Raw genomic sequence first — 19971 nt, forward strand, 5'->3', positions numbered from 1 at the left:
AAGGACACTATACGTGTTAATATATCCCTGGAAGGTTGCAGAGTGACCCCGGGTGATAAGAGCCAGGAATGAATGCAGCCCTTCAGAGGCATCATGTTTTTGCAGCACGCAGCACTGATCAGCTAGCCATACGGGCATGCCTCTGGCAATGATGATCTCACAGCTGGTGGGCAGGATGGCATCTCTTTTGTGAACCCCATTGGAGAGATCTTCTTGCATCCCCTGGCAGGTACAATATACTACTTCTTATTCCTCTTAGTTCTTTTCGTCCTCCTTTTTCCTTCTTCCTCTCAGTTTCCTCTTTCCTGCTCCCTCTCCTCCTGTCTTTGCTTTTTATGGATTTCATTCAGGCATATTTCACTCTGCAGACCAGATCTTTAGCTGTGGTCATTTCTTTAAATACATCTATAGTGCTCCGGGACCTTTTTCCTCTCGATCTCTAAGCCAGGAGAGACACCAGTCATCAAGTTCAACTGCACAACGTCAGTCCCAGGCATTTCCAGGTCAATTCACTTCAAGACCTCTCTGTTTGCTTAAGGGACCCAATCTCTCCTTCCCTCCTTGCTCCCCCCTAAGGTTTCTGACATGTGTCCACCATCTATCTGCTCTGCTGCAGAGAAGGAGAGAAGTTGTAGGTACCTGCTCTGTTTTTTTCCTTACCGGAACAAGATGCGAAAAGCTAAACTAAACCCGCCTGTTGTGTCTGGTTCCTCATTCAGCCATGGAGAGTCACGGTGAGGTAGAGGTTCAGATCTATCTTAACTGCAGCCACTGCCACTCAGACAACTGTAAGCGGGACCCTGACACCAACCTGCCAGTCTGCCAATGTGAGATGGGGGCTGTGCTGGCCAATGACAACGTCACCTGCACTGGTAAGATGTAGAGTTTTATCCTCATTGGATAATGTCTGTATTCTTTGTACTGTCTCTCCTCCTGGCTTTTTTGATGGTCAAATCCCCAAGTTACAGCTGGTGGCTCCAGTGAACACAGTGTTATAAGAAATGTCAGTCAAATGTATGACTGAAAATTCCTGATGTCCTTTCCTTACACACCGAGCCGCATCTCTATCATCATCTCCAAAATTCAGGTTTAGATTTGGTAGAAGGTAAAATATCTGTAAAGAGACACGGTGTAAATTTCCTGAATGGGCACAGTGTATCAGATATTTAAGCGTAAATACCTCTCCGGTATAACATACCACCTACTGCTGAGTTATTTAAGGCACAAATTACTTCCTTCCACAGCAGTTTCCCACTGTGCCTGTTCAGCTGACGCCTGGTGTTCACTGCTATTTCCTGACACAGTCTCTTGCAACTCCAAAGCATCAAGACTGTAGAGTTTCAACTTGGGAACAGTGGTGTTACCCATTAATAAAAAACTGAAGAATGGATAAGTGGTCTGTGTTTTATCAGATAGGTTTTTATCTTCACAATGTTTTTTAAATTATTTAGGTGTTTTTTCAACCTTCAGAGCTGTAGAGGGATTTGCTGTAGTTTTTATAAGATGGTCTGGCCATGATCTCTGTATTGTTTTCTGAAATAGGAGCAACCTTGAGAGGGATGCTTTACAGCAGCTCTGATTGTTTTCTGATTAATGCACCTCTATCTTTTCTTTTTCCAGTGCCCCAGAGTCCTATTCCAGAGGGAAACCTTCCTCTCCCACTCCTCCTAGCTGTGGTGGCTGTGATTGTGGTGCTTGGAATGATCCTCACTTGTGGCAGCCTATCTATCAGTAAGAAACACTTACTCCTTATCATCCTTTGACTTGGCTTTTCCCAGTTAAATCGGACAAAGGACATCATCCAACCACATGCTACTGCTTCTAATACTTGGAGCCAGAGTGCTGTGGTCTCCCAAATGGATGAGAGGGACAGGGAGAAAGAAGTCATAGGAAACATCTCCACCCCACAGTTAGGCACAAGCGTAATCCCAAAGGAACAAGAAGAGGGTTTTTCTTTTTTCTGGTATTTGCTACAGAGAAAAGAGCTTGGAAAGCCCTCTTAGCAGGCATTTCTTTAGCAGCCACTGCTATATAGGCTGAAGTCACAGTCTGTACTTAAACATATAATTAATTCAGGGAGGTGGTATGCTTTTTGGGACTCAATGTCAGCAAGGTGTCTTGTGGAGCAGCCTTTCCTCAGCCAATGTTCAAAGAAGCAGAGGAAACCTAAGTTGCTCCCAGGTGATTAGTACTCTGCAGGAATAAGACTGTTTGCATATCCAGTATTAAATCAGTACAAAGCATGGAGAAGAGCATGATACTGGTGAGCTAAAGATATTTCTTGAGCCTTTATAATTACGGAGTTGGTTTCTTTCTGTTCCGTGTGGCCAGCGTTGTCTTTTGTCTCCAGCTGTTGATCTTGTTTGTACATTTTTATTTGTCTCCCCACCCCCAGTTTATCACCTTAAGAAGCAGCAGCTGGAAGGAGCCAGAGCACGACTGCAGAGCCCAGAATATAAACTGAGCAAAATCCGCACATCGGCCATCATGACAGATTACAACCCCAACTACTGCTTTGCAGGGAAGGCTGCCACTCTGAGTGAGCTGAAGGAGATCCCACGGAAGAACATCTCTCTGCTTCGGTAAGGTTTGCAGCAGGGGTTGCTCTCTGGCACAAGACAGGAAAGGCAGCTTGAAGCAGACAGAGGTAGGGCTCACATGCTTGTTTTACTCATCAAGTATCCAGGACAAGAAAACGAGGGCCACCTGTGTGACTAACTGGAAAGCACCTAATCCAAGCCAGCCAAAATACAACAGATAGGACACTTACTATGTTCTGGAAGGTATTTTGATTCCATAAAGTTCTCAAGCAGAAGTATAAGTTCATGAGTCTCCTGTTCCACGTTCCCACACAAAGCATAGGGTATTTCACCTCTATGTTTTTATATGATGTCCTGGATTACACTTGCCACCTGGCAGTAACTCCCTTCCAAATCTGTAGCAGTATTTCTTTTTCAGCATTTTCTGTCACAAGGAAATTTCCTGTCACAAGGGAATACATACTAGGTTGCTCTTCGGCTCCATACCATCCAGATGATATTGATCAAAATTATGTAAACTTTAGAATGAAAAACCTGATCATTCTTATGTGCTGTCTTACACCGTCTCCTGGAGCCATCAGCTTGCAGCTACCTTATTCTGTATGTTCTCCAGTTCTTTCTTGCCTTGCTATTGCCATACTTGGTGATAGGACCCTAGAATGGAGCAGGCTGCTTTATTTGTTCAGAACCATTAAGGATCCAACCTCCCTGCTTTAGTGACAGTGACAGAAAATACTGAGAAGTTATTTTCAGAGGCTTTGAGATGAAAACAAAACTCTGTTGTTGATTCCATCTCTTACAGCAGGTTCTATTCCTATTCTTGGACTGGATGAAGAGAAGAGCTTGGCCAATACTGGATCCAGGGGCATAGTAACATCTGTTCTCTCTTTTTTTCTTCCAGGGCCCTAGGTCATGGTGCATTTGGTGAGGTTTATGAGGGAACCGTGGTAGGCATTGCAGGGGATCCCAACCCTCTTCAAGTGGCTATCAAGGTCAGTACCCACAAATTTCTTATACAACAATAATTACCCATAGGAGCCATATTATCTTATTATTCTTCCAGTTGGAGATTCACGTTCATCACATGCATAATGACGTATGCATGTGTGTGATGCAGGTTTCCACACGTTGCTGCATCCGGGAATTATAAACTTTGATTTTTTAAGCTGTATGGCACTAGCAGCAGGTTGAAAGTAAAGCATCTGTCTTGTTTGCTGCATGCCTAATGGCTGTAAGTTGTGATCTAACTAGGAGGAGAATCTAAAAAGGGCAATCTCTTTTGTAAGCTCCGTTCCTGTTGCTCAGGAGAGATAGAATCAGTGCCCTCAGATGGGAAGTTGTGTGAATTAGTCACCTGAAGACTGCATAATACGATTAGTTAAAATAAAATAAGAACAAATTCTCTATCAACATAAATATAGCTCCTTTGAAATCAACACAGAACCACTAGTTCACCCCAACAGAGAATCTGCCACAATGGCTTTTCTGCCACAATGATTTTTATAGATCTGAGCAGCCAAGGAAAAAAGAAACTTAAGGGGGGAAAAAAATAGCAACAAACAGATATTTTGGGGGCATTGCGGACTAGAAGGGGATTTCTAAATCTTGTATAAAGAAAAGAAAGTCCTGGCAAATATTAATATGAAGCATTTATATGACTGCAAACAGTAAACATTTATAGTAATGCTTATATATTACTACTTCTGCATTTCAGTGGTTTTGAGTGCTTTCTCCTAAGTTTTTCACATGACATTGCCGTATTTAAAAATTTGTACTGTTTCTCAATTACATTTCCTTTATACTGAGAGTAGTGTTTACCATATGTAAAACTTTCAGGTAGAGTCTTAGTATTGCAGTGTTAAATATGCTGCTGTGAATATATATTGTGAACCATGCTAATTTCCATGTCATTAATGGCAAGAGATAACAGGCTGGTTTTCTGTGAAATTACTGCTGTTGCCTCAGGATTGTCAGTTACTCAGCCCTGAAGTTAAGGATGCTTATAGCCTACTTTTGTTCTTTTATAAGCTTGTGACTCAGAAAAGCAAATCTACTTCTAAGAGTTCAGCCCAAAATGTAGATTTCATTAATAAAAAGAAGTTCTATTGTTACTCGTCCTGTCTTTCAAAACCCTCTTAAAAAAAAAAAAAAAGGGAAAGGATCATGCATTATGGCATTTTGTTATGAACTTCCCTGTGCCGTTGAAGAAACGTGCATGAAAACCCAGAGCAGACACTAGCAAGCAGTTGTAATGGCCCAACCCAGTTTCACAGTCCAGACTGGAGGAAGCACCACAGCACAGCGGCAAACAGAAGTAGATTGGCATGTTGTTCAGTTCTGATAATCCAGTGAGGACGTCACCAGTTTTGCAAGTCTCAGCAACGATGGCTACTTGTTAGGGCCCTGACTGCCCACCTGCCCACTTGTTCACCCAGTTCCCTGTAAAGTGAACAGCCTGAACATCACCAAAAGGCCGCTCTTCTCCCCAGCTGGAAACTGGTAAAGTGTCCATGGGGCCCAACCTGTGGCCGTGCTCACCTTGTTCCATGATGGAGCGTACCAGTCCTGATCTAACTTTGCAGAAGAAGCAGGTGCAGACTGGGAATAAATTAAAAAATATATTTGCAACATATTCCACATATTGTTTGTGGGCATTCCACCAATTTAATAGATCATCTGCACTGTCCTGTGTGAAGCAATCACTTATTTGAGATCGGAAAATGCAACCCTGTCTTCTGTATCCCACACTGCTGATGACAAGAATTGTTTCCATGCCAGCCTCACCGCACTGAGCAGTAAACGTCCCACCTCTCTGCGTGCGGTTCGGCAGCAGGCACTACACACAGCTGTGCCAAACCATCCCGTAACGTTAAAACGGTGGGCACAGTAGCAGGCGCTGCTCCTACTGCTGCCTGCGCTCTCAGTTCATGTTTATCAGTGGCAGATGCTGTCCAAATCTGCTGGCAGGAGAGAAGGCTATAAGGCCACGTGGCACAATTATTTAAATCATGTGACTGTATGTGTTATATGACATGGAAGCATGTGCTGCAATGTGGACATATAGAAAAGGGAGAATAAATTAACACCCGTCATTTTAAAGTGCTTACTAGATCTGTAATTCCCCAGCTAGTGCCTTTCTTGATGTGTACCTGAAGCTATTTTCCTCCAGAACACTGCATATAGTTAGATGCACACAAAAAATCTCCAAGTAGGTCACCAGTTTCCTGTTCTAACTTTAACTACCAAATGGGTCACGTGCAGTCCAATAAACTGGGCACTGAAAAGATGAGGCCCTCCTCGTAGGTTCCTGAGGTCATTCACATGTTACATGCTCGTTCTTTTTTTTTTTTTTTCTTTTTCCTTTGGTGGTCACCTAAATGTTCTCAATTCTTTGGTGGGATGGTCCTCACTGTCTTTACCTTTCAACAGACCCTGCCAGAAGTCTGCTCTGAGCAGGATGAGATGGATTTCCTGATGGAAGCATTGATTATCAGGTATAGTTTAAGGTTTTTAACCTGAGGGTGGACAGGGGGAAAAGGAGTAATGCAGGTAATAAGAATTATTAATCCACTTGCTTGGGTTCGGAAAAGGAATCCAGCCTTATTTTTCACTAGATGGCATTTTAGTAGCATATGAGTTACTGGTTTCAGCTACTTGTTCATCTTAAACAAAGTAACTGAGGTTCTTTTGTTGCACATCTGTTGTGGTTTAATGCCAGTAGGCAGCTCAGCCCCACGCAGCAGTGGGATGGGGAAGAGAATCGGAAGGGCAAGATTAAGAAAACTCACGGCGTGAGATAAAGACAGCGTAATAGGTAAAGCAAAAGCTGGGCACATAAACAAAGCAACGTAAAGAATTCTTTCACTGCTTCCCATTGGCAGGCAGGCGTTTAGCCATTTCCAGGAAAGCAGGGCTCCATCACGCGTAGGTTACTTGAAGACAAATGCCAAACTCTGAATGGCCCCCCTTCCTCCTTCTTCCCCCCAGCTTTTATTGCTGAGCATGACATCATACGGTATGGAATATTTCTTTGGTCAGTTGGGGCCATCAGTCCCAGTTGTGTCCTCTCCCAACTTCTTGTGCACCCCCAGCCTACTTGCTGGTGGGGTGGGGTGAGAAGCAGAAAGGCCTTGACTCTGTGTAAGCACTGCTCAGCAATAATGAAAACATCCCTGTGTTATCAATGCTGTTTTCAGCACAAATCCAAACCATAGTCCCATACTAGCTACTACGGAAAAAATTAATCCCAGTCAAAACCAGCACACTGTGAAAATACCAGGTGGGAAGTAGAGGAAAAAGACCACCTTTGTAACCACTGGAGCAGTAAGCAGTTAGCAGGGCTCCATCACGCGTAGGTTACTTGGGAAGACAAATGCCAAACTCTGAATGGCCCCCCTTCCTCCTTCTTCCCCCGGCTTTTATTGCTGATGTCATATAGCATGGGATATCCCTTTGGTCAGTTGGGGTCGGCTGTCCCAGCTGTGTCCCCTCCCAACTTCTTGTGCACCCCCAGCCTGCTTGCTGGCGGGGGGATGTGAAAAGCCCTAACGCTGTTTAAGCACTGCTCAGCAATAGCTAAAATATCAATGTGTTATCAACACTGTTTGATCACAAACCCAAAACATAGCACCATATGAGCTCTGTGAAGAAAATTAACTCTATCCCACCCAAAACAAAAAATTTTGCTGGTTGGTTCTGCTGGTCATGTTCAGAGGAGTAAAAAGGCACAACATTTTTGTACAAACATGTTCTGTGTTTGAAATGTTTTCCTTTTCAAAGAATCCCATTGCCCTTTTACTAAGTATAAATCATGTCCTGAAGCCCTTGCTAAAACAAACTTTCAATGATGAAATGGAAAGCAATAGGAAAGCTAAAGATTAGAGCCACCTGTCCAGTGACTCAGAAGTTCAGCCTCTGCAAGAGCAGCACCAAGGTGGTACAACACAGGCTTTGTGCCAAGGAGGTAAGTTTTTAGGTTTGGCTGTTAGTGCTTAAACTATATTCTCTCTTGCAAATAAAAGTAGGAGTTTTTATAAGAGCAAGTTTGGCAGCTGAAGAAGGAGCAAGTGTGAAAAGCTTTTCCCATTGTGGCTTTCAGGCAATAGCTGAGCATACGTGTGCAGCCTTTTGGCTTTTCCTATCTGTAGAACTGTTGGCTTAAGTAAGTGCTTTTTGCAGTGAAGGTCCTGGGCTTTTACCCTTGGTTTGCACAAAAATAGCTGAGGGAGACACTCTGAAACCTCTGTAGGGATAAGGTAGTGAATATGGTTCTGCGTGTGTAGCTTGCATAGATGGAACACAGCCCTTCTCCCAGCATGGCCACTTCTCTTAGATGTGTTCTGGTTCTTGATGTCTTTGCAAGCTTGACAGAACCTTTATAAGGTTTCATCTGCACAACTCTCTGACAGTGAACTATGAGATCTGTAAAACCTGCCTCGAAAAGATAACAGACAGCCATTCCTATTACTACCTGTACTTTAAGTATTCCAGTCTCGGAATTTACTTCATTAACCCAAATCCATAAGCTTAAAACAATAGTATAGTCAAGGGTGACTTTAAAATAATAGTCAGGGTTGATTGTAAGTGGTCAGAATGTATGCATTTTTAATTTGTGCAACATGAAGTTCCTCTTCTCATTGTCTGGCCCAGCTCATACCTAGATGCTGTTTTTCTGCTATAAAAGCATGAATCTCATGACATAGTGCCACTTCCTAAAGTCTGCAAGAATTTTGGCAGCTGAACCGGAGGTAACACTGATGTATGTTTCGTTAAAGAGCAATTTCAATCGATTACGGAGTGCTTTGATTCACTTAGTAACACATGACCCTTTCTCTTCCTCAACTTCCTTTCCATTTTTAGTTCCTGTATTATCCAGGTAATCACTATCCAAGGGAAGATGCTGCTTTCTAATGACTGAGTCTTACTGAGCTTCTTGACAGTCTCAGCTTTCTTTTGGAAGAGGCAGAAAGCCATCACATAAGCAGCTGCTGCAGTAGGTGTTAGCTGAGCCCCTCTTCGGCAGACTTGATACTGAACTGAGTCCGCCAAACTAGACAGCAGTATATTTAAAATAGCCAATGCTGAATTAAAATCCTCACTGGTCAGGATTTTGTTTCACAAATGCCAATAATATTTGCATATTTGAAGTGCTTAGCTTTCTTTCCCATCTCACGTCACCCCCATCTTTCAGTCAGTGTGTCCATTAAATTCTCTCTTCACAGACAGAAGGCTCCGCTTTACTTTCAACTTTTCGTACCTTCTGTTGAAAACCCTTCATGGGCAAAGCCAGGCATAACCCTGATCTTGGGGCTGTCATAATCAGAGAGGCATTTTGATACGGCTGAAGTAGGAATTTGTTTGGTAACTTGCACTGCATCAGGATTTGCTTCAATCCAGGTTGTCAAAGCTCAAGGCACAGTGAGTATGATGGATGTTGGCCAGGTACTAATGCTGTCTTTCTCTTCCATGTTGCTGTGATCTTGTCTTTCAGTAAGTTCAATCACCAAAATATCGTGCAGTGCATCGGTGTTAGCCTACAGACACTGCCTCGCTTCATTCTGCTCGAGCTCATGGCTGGAGGAGATATGAAGAGCTTTCTTCGGCAGAATCGACCCAGGGTGGTGAGATAACTTCCCTGCTAGGCTTGTGGTTGATTTCAGTACAACTGTTTTTATTATTTTTATGAATTGAATAAAGGCACTGAAGCCAGGCAGTGTATGCCCCAGGTCCTACAAACTTCTGCATACATACGTCTGTTTGCTTGACATAAGCAGATGTCAGTGAGAGAAAATGAAAGCAATGCCAGAACTCCAGTCTATTAGTAACTGAGGAGGAAAGAGTAAAATCCTGTCCTGCCATTGGAGAGTTCTCTGTCAACTGGTCTACAAATTAAGGGGCTTTCTTTTCTCAATGTCTGCCATGTTTTCTGTGCACTGTGGTGGTGTGTGAGGAGCTGAAGTTGTAACACTGATATGCAGTAATGGGAATTTGTAGCACTAGGTCCTCAGCAGGTGTGCATCAGCACCATATGGAGATGCACAAATCTATACTACTTGAAGAGCTGAGCCTGCATGTAGCAGTGGGACAGGGATTTAAATCAATGCAAATGAAATTATCAAGTCAAATATTTTTGTTTAAAAAAACCCACCTTTATAAAAAGCTGTCATGAGGTTTTTTGCAAATCATCTCTGATTTCTAGTACTATATTGATGCCAACCAAGTACAGTGAATATTTTGCATTAATTAGTTTCAGCGTTCTTATAATTAATAGCTGATTCCAGACATGTGTTCTTGCTTCTCAACAGTGTGATCCTGGGCACCTCTGTTAAATAAGTATATATCTCTGCTTGAGTGGAGACTTCAAAAAAAAGAAGAGTTAGGCCTGATCCTGCGTTATTTCTTGTTGTATTAAGGTGCCTATGCTGGCTGCCTACAGGGGTAGGAGGAGGCTGACTGGTGCCTCATGTACTCCCACACCACGTGATGCAGTTGCGCAGCTTCTCCTCCACACGCGCATCCCCCCCAAATAGTTATGACAATATAGCTCCATGTGTGTATACTCCTATGCTGGTACTAACATGTTGTTAAAAGATCGAGCTTAATCTCTTCCTCATACAGGAGTAAATATACTAATTAAATGCATTTACAGTGGTATAACTGCACCCAGATGGAGGAGTTTGTATATCTTATTTTTGGCCTTTATAGTGATAGTGGTACAATTTCTGTGAGTAGATCAGGTCTGTGGGCAGCAGAGAATAATAAATACTTTTATTTGAATTTTATATATAGTTGTAAGGTAAAGAACAGTTATTTTTTAAGTGAAAACAAACCTGCTGCTGTGTTAGCTGGTATGCTAGCAGATAGCAAATACAATAGTTGAAGTCCAATTAGTACTTAAAAAAATGTCCCTGTATGCCTTTTCTGAAAACAGAACTAGCCCCATCATTAATGTATTTCACGACAAGTTTCCCTGGCTGCAGAGAAAATGTATGTCCCATCAGAGTCTTCTGACAGAGGGATCCCAGAGCAGAGATAAGGCTGGAAGTCTGTGGTTCTATTTCTCCTCCTTGCTCTTCATTTCCTCTCCAGAAATGCCTACTTTATAACGATAATAATTCTCCCTGGCAGATGTCCAAGAGCCTTGTACAGTAATTTGCCTAGCCAATAAAAATAGTGCTCAATGGCTGTAGTGTATGTTATGTGGTTTGAGCATGAGAAATTACAGCAATAACAGCATCCAGAAACAAAAGCAGCCTTAAAAAGAGCTTTATTTGATATCTCTTGGGCTTTTGATCAGCAGTGTAGTAATTTCTCCCCACCCTTCTCGAGAGCAATACAGAAGTTCCTGGAGAAACACCAAGGAAATTTCCCTATGGGGAAATAAATGATGAGATGAAAATGAGCAGGGCTCCTGGAGAAAGACTTCTTTATTTTTCTTAGTTAGGGAAGTGCAGATGGTGAAGGGCTAGTACCAGTCCCGGAGTCCTGCGGTAAAGCATCCCTTTTTTGCATACTGCTCCTGAGGGCAATCTCTCTCCTTCCACAAGAAGGGATAAGTTGATGAGTGCTGGCTGCTGGTGCAGAGATGTGCACTCACGCATCTTTGCTCTCTGTCTGAGTTCATGTGCTAATTTCTGTTGATAATTTATTAACTTACTCTTTAAAAGTGGGTGGGTTTTTTCTCTGCATCTCACCTTTTGAACCTGCTTGTCTTTTGATTTCACAAAGGGGAATAGTTCTCTGCCACCGCCTTTACTAGGCTATTCAGGCCAGGCCACAAATCTCTCACCAGCTTGCACTCAGGCACTGTGCTCAGGAGAAGTAAAATCTTCTGAAAGATTTTTGGCTTGCATAAGAGTTTACTCATTTTCTAACCCTTTACTTTGATCTGCTTATGTTCCTCTTTGCTCCTGACTCATTTAACCCTTCCCCCACCCTGTATGTATGTCTCTCCCTTTCCCTCCTTCTGCCCCTCTATGATTATCCCCTGCCTGAACTATATTCTTCTACTCCGCTATTCTTCCCTTACCATATTCTCTATGTCCTTTTTGTCCTTTTCCAGAATCAACCATCCACGCTAACAATGCAGGACCTGCAGATATCGCCTGCGGCTGTAAATATCTGGAAGAGAATCATTTCATCCACAGGTGAGGAGAAACAGTCCCTTCTGATGTATCTCAAGGTGCGTGAAGCTCACACAGTTTCTATTTGCAGTGGATTAGACAGAACTAATCTCCAGGGGGGAGACAGAGATTTCCTCTACAAATACCGGCCTGTGCTTAGATGTTCGGTCTGGTCTCACTGTCTTTTGGTAGGAGTTAGGCTCTGCACTGCTCTTTGCACTGCTGGGGAGAAAGGAATCTTCTATTCGCAGTGTTTTCAAGTGTTAATTTTCAGGTGCCTACAATGTAGACACATTTGAGATTAGCCCTGTAGTCCACTAGATGGTAGTGTCACTCTGCATTAGCTTGTAAGACAATAAGGTATCATTTCTCTCTTTTCTGATCTCCCTATCTTGACTTCATGTTTTCCCTATCCCATCAGCACAGGACAGCCCATCATATGATTCTATATGTGAGCCGTTGACTAGAGAAGGGTAGAACAGGGATAACAGGAGGTAAAAACACAACTCTAAAGCTTCCTTCCCAGCTCAGTGGCTGACCTGCTGTGTGGTCTTGGGGAGCCCATATTTGTCTGTTCACACCTCTTTCTCCTCTTTTGTAGAGCAAAAAAATGTTGATATGGCAAGCTTCAAATAAGAATAAAATATTATAGAAGAGGTAAAGGTTATTATAGGTCGCCTTTTAAAATTCCCAGTTGGATATTGGACTTCTTTGCTTCTGTTTAATAGTTGTTTCAGCTCATAACGTTCCCAGGCATAGCGTGCAACTGAATTCCTTCCTGAGTATGAACTCCATGCTGAGTTCAGCCCTTGTGTGTAAAGGGAAGGAAAGGCCTGCACACAAGAGGGTCACACAGGCTCTATCTAAACCGACATGCAGCCTGGAGTTATGCAAGTAGACAACTGATTCACCCACACGGGTAAGCATGCATACGTATGCATGACATTGCACAGAGCAAAGAGGCAGAGCTAGGCAAGAGTGAGTAGAGACTGAGGCAAACAAGTGGCAAGCAGCAATCGGAGCAAAAAGCCATGAGATTGAGATATGGGATATGTTACGGCTTTATGATTAGAGCATCTGAGACAGTTTTCAGTCTCTCTTATATTGGAACAATAAATAAGTTCCTTTGAAAAAAGGATTAGAGTTTTCTGTCATTAAAAAAGAGCAGTAAGAGCATGCAACAAGTTTTGGCTCTTGGATCTCTTGATAAGTACATGAGGGGATCAGTGTTCTAATTGGAAACTTCAGAGTTAATTGCTACAGCATTATTTTTTAAAAATCCTTACTGTAATAGTAATATCACTCATCAGCCTCCACCCACCCTGATCTATTATATTTATGATAAGGGCCAATTTTTGCTTGTGCTGCAAGAAGTCCAATAGAAACTCAACAGAAATTTTCTCCACAAGTGTTTTATAAAATCAATTTTCATTTCTCCTGTCAGGTAGATGTTCCCTGGTTTTCTTATTATATGTCACTGAGCTCAGCAGTCATCAGATAAAGCTTCTAATATTTATGTCAACAAATGGACAGACCAGCTGCTATTGCTCAAGACCAATCTCCATTTCAGGAGAGAAATAGAAGAAACTACTCCTTGACTCTTTTAACAGCAGCATATCACTTTTAAAAACTCTCTGGGTCAGTTTTTGCACTGTTAGACCTCTAGTATAAGCAACGTGGGAAGGACCTGTTTTGTTTTAGCCAACAGTTCAGGAAATCAGTACAGAAGGAAGTTTGTTCAGGTTCTGTATTAGTATTTGTTAGTGATGTCAGTATTACTTAGAGTGGGTCGGGAAGGGAAGAAGTTTATCATTACAGATAACAGGTATCCTAGGGGGAAAAGGTAGGGTAGTGGGGTTGTGGAGATGTCACTAAGGGCAGGTCTTGTCATCTAGGAGTCACAGCTGATGATGGAGGAGAAAGCTGAGCTTGACTTCCAAATCCTGAGGGATTTTTCAAAGCTGGCAGTGGGAAGAAACATATGAGTTGTTCAAGGAGCTCATTTTTCTTGGCAGTCAACAGGACCCCCACAGTGCTATGATTTTTAATGAGTTCCTTTTCAGAATGCTTATTTAAAATGAACACAAATCCTTCAGTCTTGGCCATGCAGTCATCACTGCCATTTGTCACAAGCTAAACCTGTACCCAGCAAACGGCTGCTCCCATATGTAGCTTTGCTTGGTTCCACGGGAGATATCCAGAAGCCACAAAGCAACAGTTTACCAAATCTGGTCCTACATTGACTTTTCAAGCAGTTTACTAAGACTGCCCAACAGCATCACATCTGTAACTGATGGAGACACTGCTGAGATGCCACTCTTTAAAAAAAATAGAGCAAGAAAGAAATCTGTCATAATGTGGTTGAAGCAAAAGAGGCTGGATCTGTCCCTGGTCTGATAATGACCCTGTTTTCTGCCTTAGTGAAAGGAGGTGGGAGTGGGGAATGCTTGCAAACCAGTGGGTAGAAAATGTAAGGTAAATGCAGTTTAAGAATTGTGGTTAATAAAAATGATAATGTAGCTGGCATTATTTTTTATTTTTAATAAGGCTTTTCTTCTCATTTGTGTAAAGATGACTCAACTAAGACTTGCAGGACTGGGTCTAATACTCTTTCTTTATTCCTTTAGCTACTTAAGAGTTTAGAATTAGTATTAATAATTTTTTTTTTTTTTTTTAAAGAGATATAGCTGCAAGGAATTGCCTGTTGACCTGCACTGGAGCAGGACGAATAGCCAAGATTGGTGACTTTGGGATGGCCAGGGATATTTACAGGTAAGTGAAAGGCCGTTTCAGTCCTGTGAATAACTCAGTAATCTGTATCATTTTGGCTGGTTTGAACTGTCTCATGGAATCTGAAGCAATGGAACCATCCATTATGTGTCTGAATTTGATTACCAGTTAACCAACTGGAGGTAACAGACTGTAAATTAACACATCTATGCCTACTAGCCTACTACTACTCTGGAATAAACACTTCAACTGTGTTTATTCCAGACTGAGCCCCAGGGAACACTGCAAACACATGTGGACACTAAACCAAGCATAGGCAAATTTATTAGCTAGTTGAGCATAAATAATCTTAAATTAAAAAAAAAAACAAACCATAATTCTCAGTTTATGATGTCAAGAAGACTTGCTGCATCAGCACCCCGTGCAAAGCATCAGCAAATTTGATGTCTTCAACTGTGCACCTACAACATCCTCAGTTTCCATCCCAGTTGCAAAGAGGGTATAAAATACTGCTTCAATGCACTGTTTGTGTTGATGACTTTTCCTTTTTCTTGCTTGGCCCCCATTGCCACATGCAATCCCCAGCTGCTGTTGCTGTGGTAATAAGATCTTTTATATATCTGAGCCCTTTCAGACTATATGACATTCTCCATGCATTTTATCTTTCCCAGAGCAAGTTACTACCGCAAGGGAGGAAGAGCCATGCTTCCTGTCAAGTGGATGCCACCAGAAGCTTTTCTAGAGGGCATTTTCACCTCCAAGACTGATACCTGGTAACAAATGTCTTTTAATCACTTCTGCTACTCAGTGATAAGGGTAAAGAAATGTACTGCTCAAGAAAAAAATGTCTGCTCAGCAGACAGCAGGAACCTTTAAAAATGTCAGAATTTCCCAGAAAAATATTAGAAGTCTTCTCTCTGCACTCAGTAGAAGCATGGCTAAAGAATTCTGAATAAGAATTAAAAAATCTAATGTAAATGGAGGAAATAACAATTCACGGTACATAAATGTAGAGTATCGTATAAAGGCAATCAAGAAATGAAAAGAGAAAGCAGTTTAGATTCCCAAGAAGTCTCAGTTAAAAATCCAGACAAATACCATCAGACACTTCCATCAACCCTCAGTATCTGCCATTTTCTATCAGTGACAAGGCCTGCTTATATAGCTTGTAAATAACTCTCTCTGTACCACCCAGGATTACTCTTTTGTATAATTTTTTTCTATTATATATAAAATGACAGCAGGTTTAATCAGAAGTCCTTGCTGGTTGCTGAGGAAACAATATTTATATATTGATTCCTCATGTAACTTGATCTTTCTTTAAAATAAGCACCCCCTCAACAGTAGCACATTCATGCACAGGTGCTGGGGAATGGAAGCTTTCCTGTTGCTTAAGAACGCCTCTCTCCTTATACAGTAGATTCTGCAATATACTGTACTGAGACATTCCCTTAAATGCCACACTGACCCAGTTTCCTGAAGTTGTTAGTGATGCCGGAAGACAAGGGATTGCTTATCAGCGCCTAACTGCGAGCAGCAAGTACTAAGTATTTTGAAGGAAAGTGCTACAGTTCCTGTAATAGGCTATTATAAGTAACATGTGTGTACTGGAAATTTCTTCCACCTTTGCAGCAAATAGTGACTTTTAAAATTCTGACCCTGCTGAGGTCCTGGCAGAACCCTCTTGACTCCCCTGGCTCTAAGTCACACATTATTTTCAGTGGCACTGCCTAACTGACCCGTGGATGTAAAAAAGGAGAGCAACCGTAACGTGACAAAAAATAAATGCTGCTGCCTTTCAGTTTCACTGGATGTCTCTTACTTGATTTTATTCTTGAGCGTCCTGTTCCCAAACAATGACTCAAACATCTTCCCAAGTAAGGTAGGAATCTCCATGCCAGATCTAACAGTTCTTTTCAATTAGACCACACATAGCAAAGGGTGCTCTGGCATTTCCTGCTCTAGAAATAACAAATGCAGCAGAAAGAACAACTTCAGAGTTATTCAAATATTTTGAAACCTCTGCAAAGCTACTTTTGGAGCTTGAGCAAAGGTTTTGATTGATTGGGTTTTTTTATAGCAAAGTTGACTCATCATCACGCTAATTGCACATTACCGTGGTTGGCCTACAGCTTCGAAAGGTTGTTGCTGTGGTGTTTCCTACACAGCTTCGTGCCAGGTTTGTGGAGCACAAATGAAACCTAATTGGTATTGTTGGCTGGTTTCTGACACAGGTCCTTTGGTGTGCTTCTTTGGGAGATTTTCTCTCTAGGCTACATGCCCTACCCTTGCAAAACTAATCAGGAAGTGCTGGAATTTGTCACCAGTGGAGGAAGAATGGATCCACCAAAAAACTGTCCAGGGCCAGTGTAAGTATTTCCTTACTCCCGCAAGCACTCCAAGGGATAGTGGGTATCAAAAAGGTTAGACAAAGGCAACTTAGACCCCTTTAGTCAGGGAACGGTGATTGCCCCCGGTGTTAGGTGGGTATTATTGAATGTCTCTTGAGCCACTGCCTCTTGTATACAGCTTAGAGCACTATAGGATTTGCTTTAAGTAGTGGTCCCCTAATGGCTTAGGATCCAAGGATGCAGAAATGACATCCACTTTTGCTCTCCTCCTTTGGGCCATGTACCGAGTGCAGTTCCTCTGGACCCATGATCACTTCATACTGAAACACATTTTGCATAATTATCTTTCTTGATTGATACTTTTTTTTTTTTTTTTTTTACTTATTTTAAGGTACCGGATCATGACACAGTGCTGGCAGCACAGCCCAGAGTATCGGCCAAACTTCTCCACCATCCTGGAAAGAATCAAGTATTGCACGCAGGTATTGGTCTTTGGTACCCAGGTGGATGATAATCCATGGAATGCCAACTATCCAAAGGCACTAGCTTTAGTGCAAAAACAAGTGAAGAGTCCTGACAGACTGATCGAATTACTTTCCCAGTTGTGGTGGTGCTGTTGGCTTAACTGCTCTTTTCATTTGGGTTTTCTGGTATCCATCCTCATTGTCCCATCTTCAGCCCAACCAAAATGAGATTATACTGTTCCTGTGCAAGTGGATGCTTTCAGCTCTCAGCTTGTTCAGTAGCAAAATGTCTTTCATTTGGTGATGGACAGGTAATTAGAATCTCTTTCAAGGTCCACATTCTGACCTTGCCTAATGTTGTTCGAAAGCCACAGCTGAACTGATATGGAGTGGGGAGGGGAATGAGATGGCACGGTGAGTTCACCATCTGGTAGCATTTTACAGCTACAGGCCTGGATCCAACCTCCTGAGGGAGAAATTATATACTAGTGACTCCCAGCTTAGCTACTGATTTCAATAAAGCACAGCCTCTGCTCAAAGGAAGCACATAAATGAGAGAGCATTTTTGCAAGTCCTAACAGCATGCGATATCCGGGTGGCACATAGCACCTTGTACAACGTGCGGGAATATTGCCCAAACCTGATGTCAGCCTCTCTTGTCAAAAACTTTTTCACGCTCATAGCTATTTCTCTTAAATTGCAGGCGTGACAGTCACCCTGGAGGTGCTCAGGGCGTAACAGATTCTTGTCTCTCTTTTTCAGGACCCTGATGTGATCAACACTGAGCTGCCCATGGAGTGTGGCCCTACACCAGAGGATGAAGGGAGTACGGTCATGCGCCCAAACATTTCCAGCGGGATAGTGCCTCTGTTGGTAAGCCCTTCTCTCACACCACAGACAACGCCTAAAACACTGGACTCCCACCATGCTGGGCATAAACTTGTACAATGTCCACAAGAGCTACTGGTGGAGAACCTGAGCAACTGGACTGCTCGAGGGCCCAGCCTGCCGTGCCTCAGCGATTTGAACAGTGGGTCCTGGTTCCAGCAGGCCTCGAACCAGAAGTTGGAGCTCAGCAATCCACCAACCCACAGACTTAAAAACAAAACGAAAAATCTTTGGAACCCAACCTATGGATCATGGGTGCTAGAGAACATCTGTCACTTCAGCCCCAGCTCCAAGCTCAAAGCAACTCCTGAGCGGGAAGATTCGGGCTTTGATGGGAATTGCAGTTCTTCTAGCTCTCGGACATCTCCAGCATCTCCAAGTCGAAGCAACTGCCCTCACCTGGATATTGGTGGGATTGAACTGGTGAAACTCCAGACTTTCCCCTGTGGCAATGTGAATTACGCTTATGATGACCTGTGCTATAGCACTGACCACCAGCCATCAGCTTTGGCAGAGGTCAGAGCAGCTGTGCTAAGGAGCTCCAGTGTGCACAGAGATGAAAAGCCTTTTTATAAAACAGAGAAAACATCAAGAGAGAGGGACTCTGGTCTGTCTTTGTCAGATGACCTGAGTGTTACTCCAGTGTAACAGAAACGGTTCTTCCAAAGACCAGGGAATATGTGTGTCTGGAAGGACTGCTTCCTATTTCACTTACTTCCTCCATTTAAGTTCCTTCAGACGGGTGATGTTTCAACATCAGCAATGTTTTGCTTCCTCCTTCTACCTGCCGGATCCCCAGATCGTTAAAGACAGTTGCATTTCTATCTCTGTCCATCAAATGTGTTCCACTGAACCAGTTTAGCAGTGGAGAACAATGGCATTGCTGCTCTGATTCAGAATACAATACTCAATGAAAGGACTCCTTCTCAATCTGCTCAGGTGAAAAGAAATGGACCTACCATCCAACCGCAGCATTTGGATGGAAATAATGAGCAACACAGGTTGCACTTCTTTCAGACTGAAGAAACCAAAAATGCATGCTGTGCCAGCAGCAACCAACTTGCAAAGGCTGCTATATTCCCAAGAGCTTTTTACAGTCCTGATGACTTACTAATGATGCTCATGCACTGTAAGGGAAGTAAATAAATAGCAGCCACATTTGCATCTGTTTTATTAGCAGACCCTGTGGAAAAACATAAAAATGAAGCTACTGCTCAAATTGGAAGCAGTAGGAAGGGTGAAAAAGAATCCAGGCTCCTCTGAGCACGTGCATTGAAAACAAGCAATGAAGAGGAATTTACTATTTAAAAAAAAAAAAAGTTGGTGGAGCTGATAGTATCCCTTTGAATAGTCAAGGAAATGTGCTGTTTGCCTCACAGTGTTGCTTTCCTCACAGGTCCTGGCGTGGAAGGGGCAGGTGGTTTTTCAAGAAAGGGTGATGAGAAATGGACTGTCTTTATCTTTTAATGGACTTTACTTGGGATGAACTTCATTTTTGTAAGTACTTTGATATTCAGAAGTAATTTCCTGTGCTATGTTGGTAAGCATTAAGCTGAGGTTCTCGGGTAACTGTCTAGCATTTGCTGCACTGGAGTTCTTCTTGGTTTTAATACCTACTCCTCTGAGGTAGAAACGAAGTAATGCAAGGGAGGGACAGAGTGGAGGGGAACCTAATACAAACACTACCTTACAGTGCCCTTGACACAGGAAGGTAGAATAGCTCAACCATTTGAGAAAGCTAAAATCATGACTTGGCTTCACACACCTATGCAGGCCGTCATTATCTTCTCACCTTCCAAGCATACAGACTTGCTGATAAAGGTAGTTATTGTTTGTTTTGAGGACAGCTCATTTCTAAGGCTTTCTTCTGTTGCTT

At 42.5% G+C, this 19971-nt stretch overlaps 1 protein-coding gene across 1 annotated transcript in view; it reads left to right on the top strand.

Moving 5' to 3' along the window:
• The window catches only part of LOC104078139 (leukocyte tyrosine kinase receptor-like), a gene marked incomplete at its 5' end in the record, with an annotated part of 54867 nt that extends 35527 nt beyond the window's left edge, over positions 1–19340 (top strand). Inside the window, 14 exon segments of the mRNA XM_009579670.1 lie at positions 123–229; positions 720–872; positions 1621–1731; positions 2396–2582; positions 3442–3532; positions 5970–6034; positions 9031–9160; positions 11602–11632; positions 11635–11686; positions 14342–14434; positions 15064–15165; positions 16627–16761; positions 17135–17225; positions 17970–19340. Of these exon segments, the coding sequence (XP_009577965.1) occupies positions 123–229; positions 720–872; positions 1621–1731; positions 2396–2582; positions 3442–3532; positions 5970–6034; positions 9031–9160; positions 11602–11632; positions 11635–11686; positions 14342–14434; positions 15064–15165; positions 16627–16761; positions 17135–17225; positions 17970–18743 (2122 nt within the window).
• Between the last annotated feature and the right edge of the window lie 631 nt (positions 19341–19971).

This window comes from Fulmarus glacialis, unplaced genomic scaffold (assembly GCF_000690835.1).
Source record: "Fulmarus glacialis isolate BGI_N327 unplaced genomic scaffold, ASM69083v1 scaffold8086, whole genome shotgun sequence".
Classification (NCBI taxonomy): domain Eukaryota; kingdom Metazoa; phylum Chordata; class Aves; order Procellariiformes; family Procellariidae; genus Fulmarus; species Fulmarus glacialis.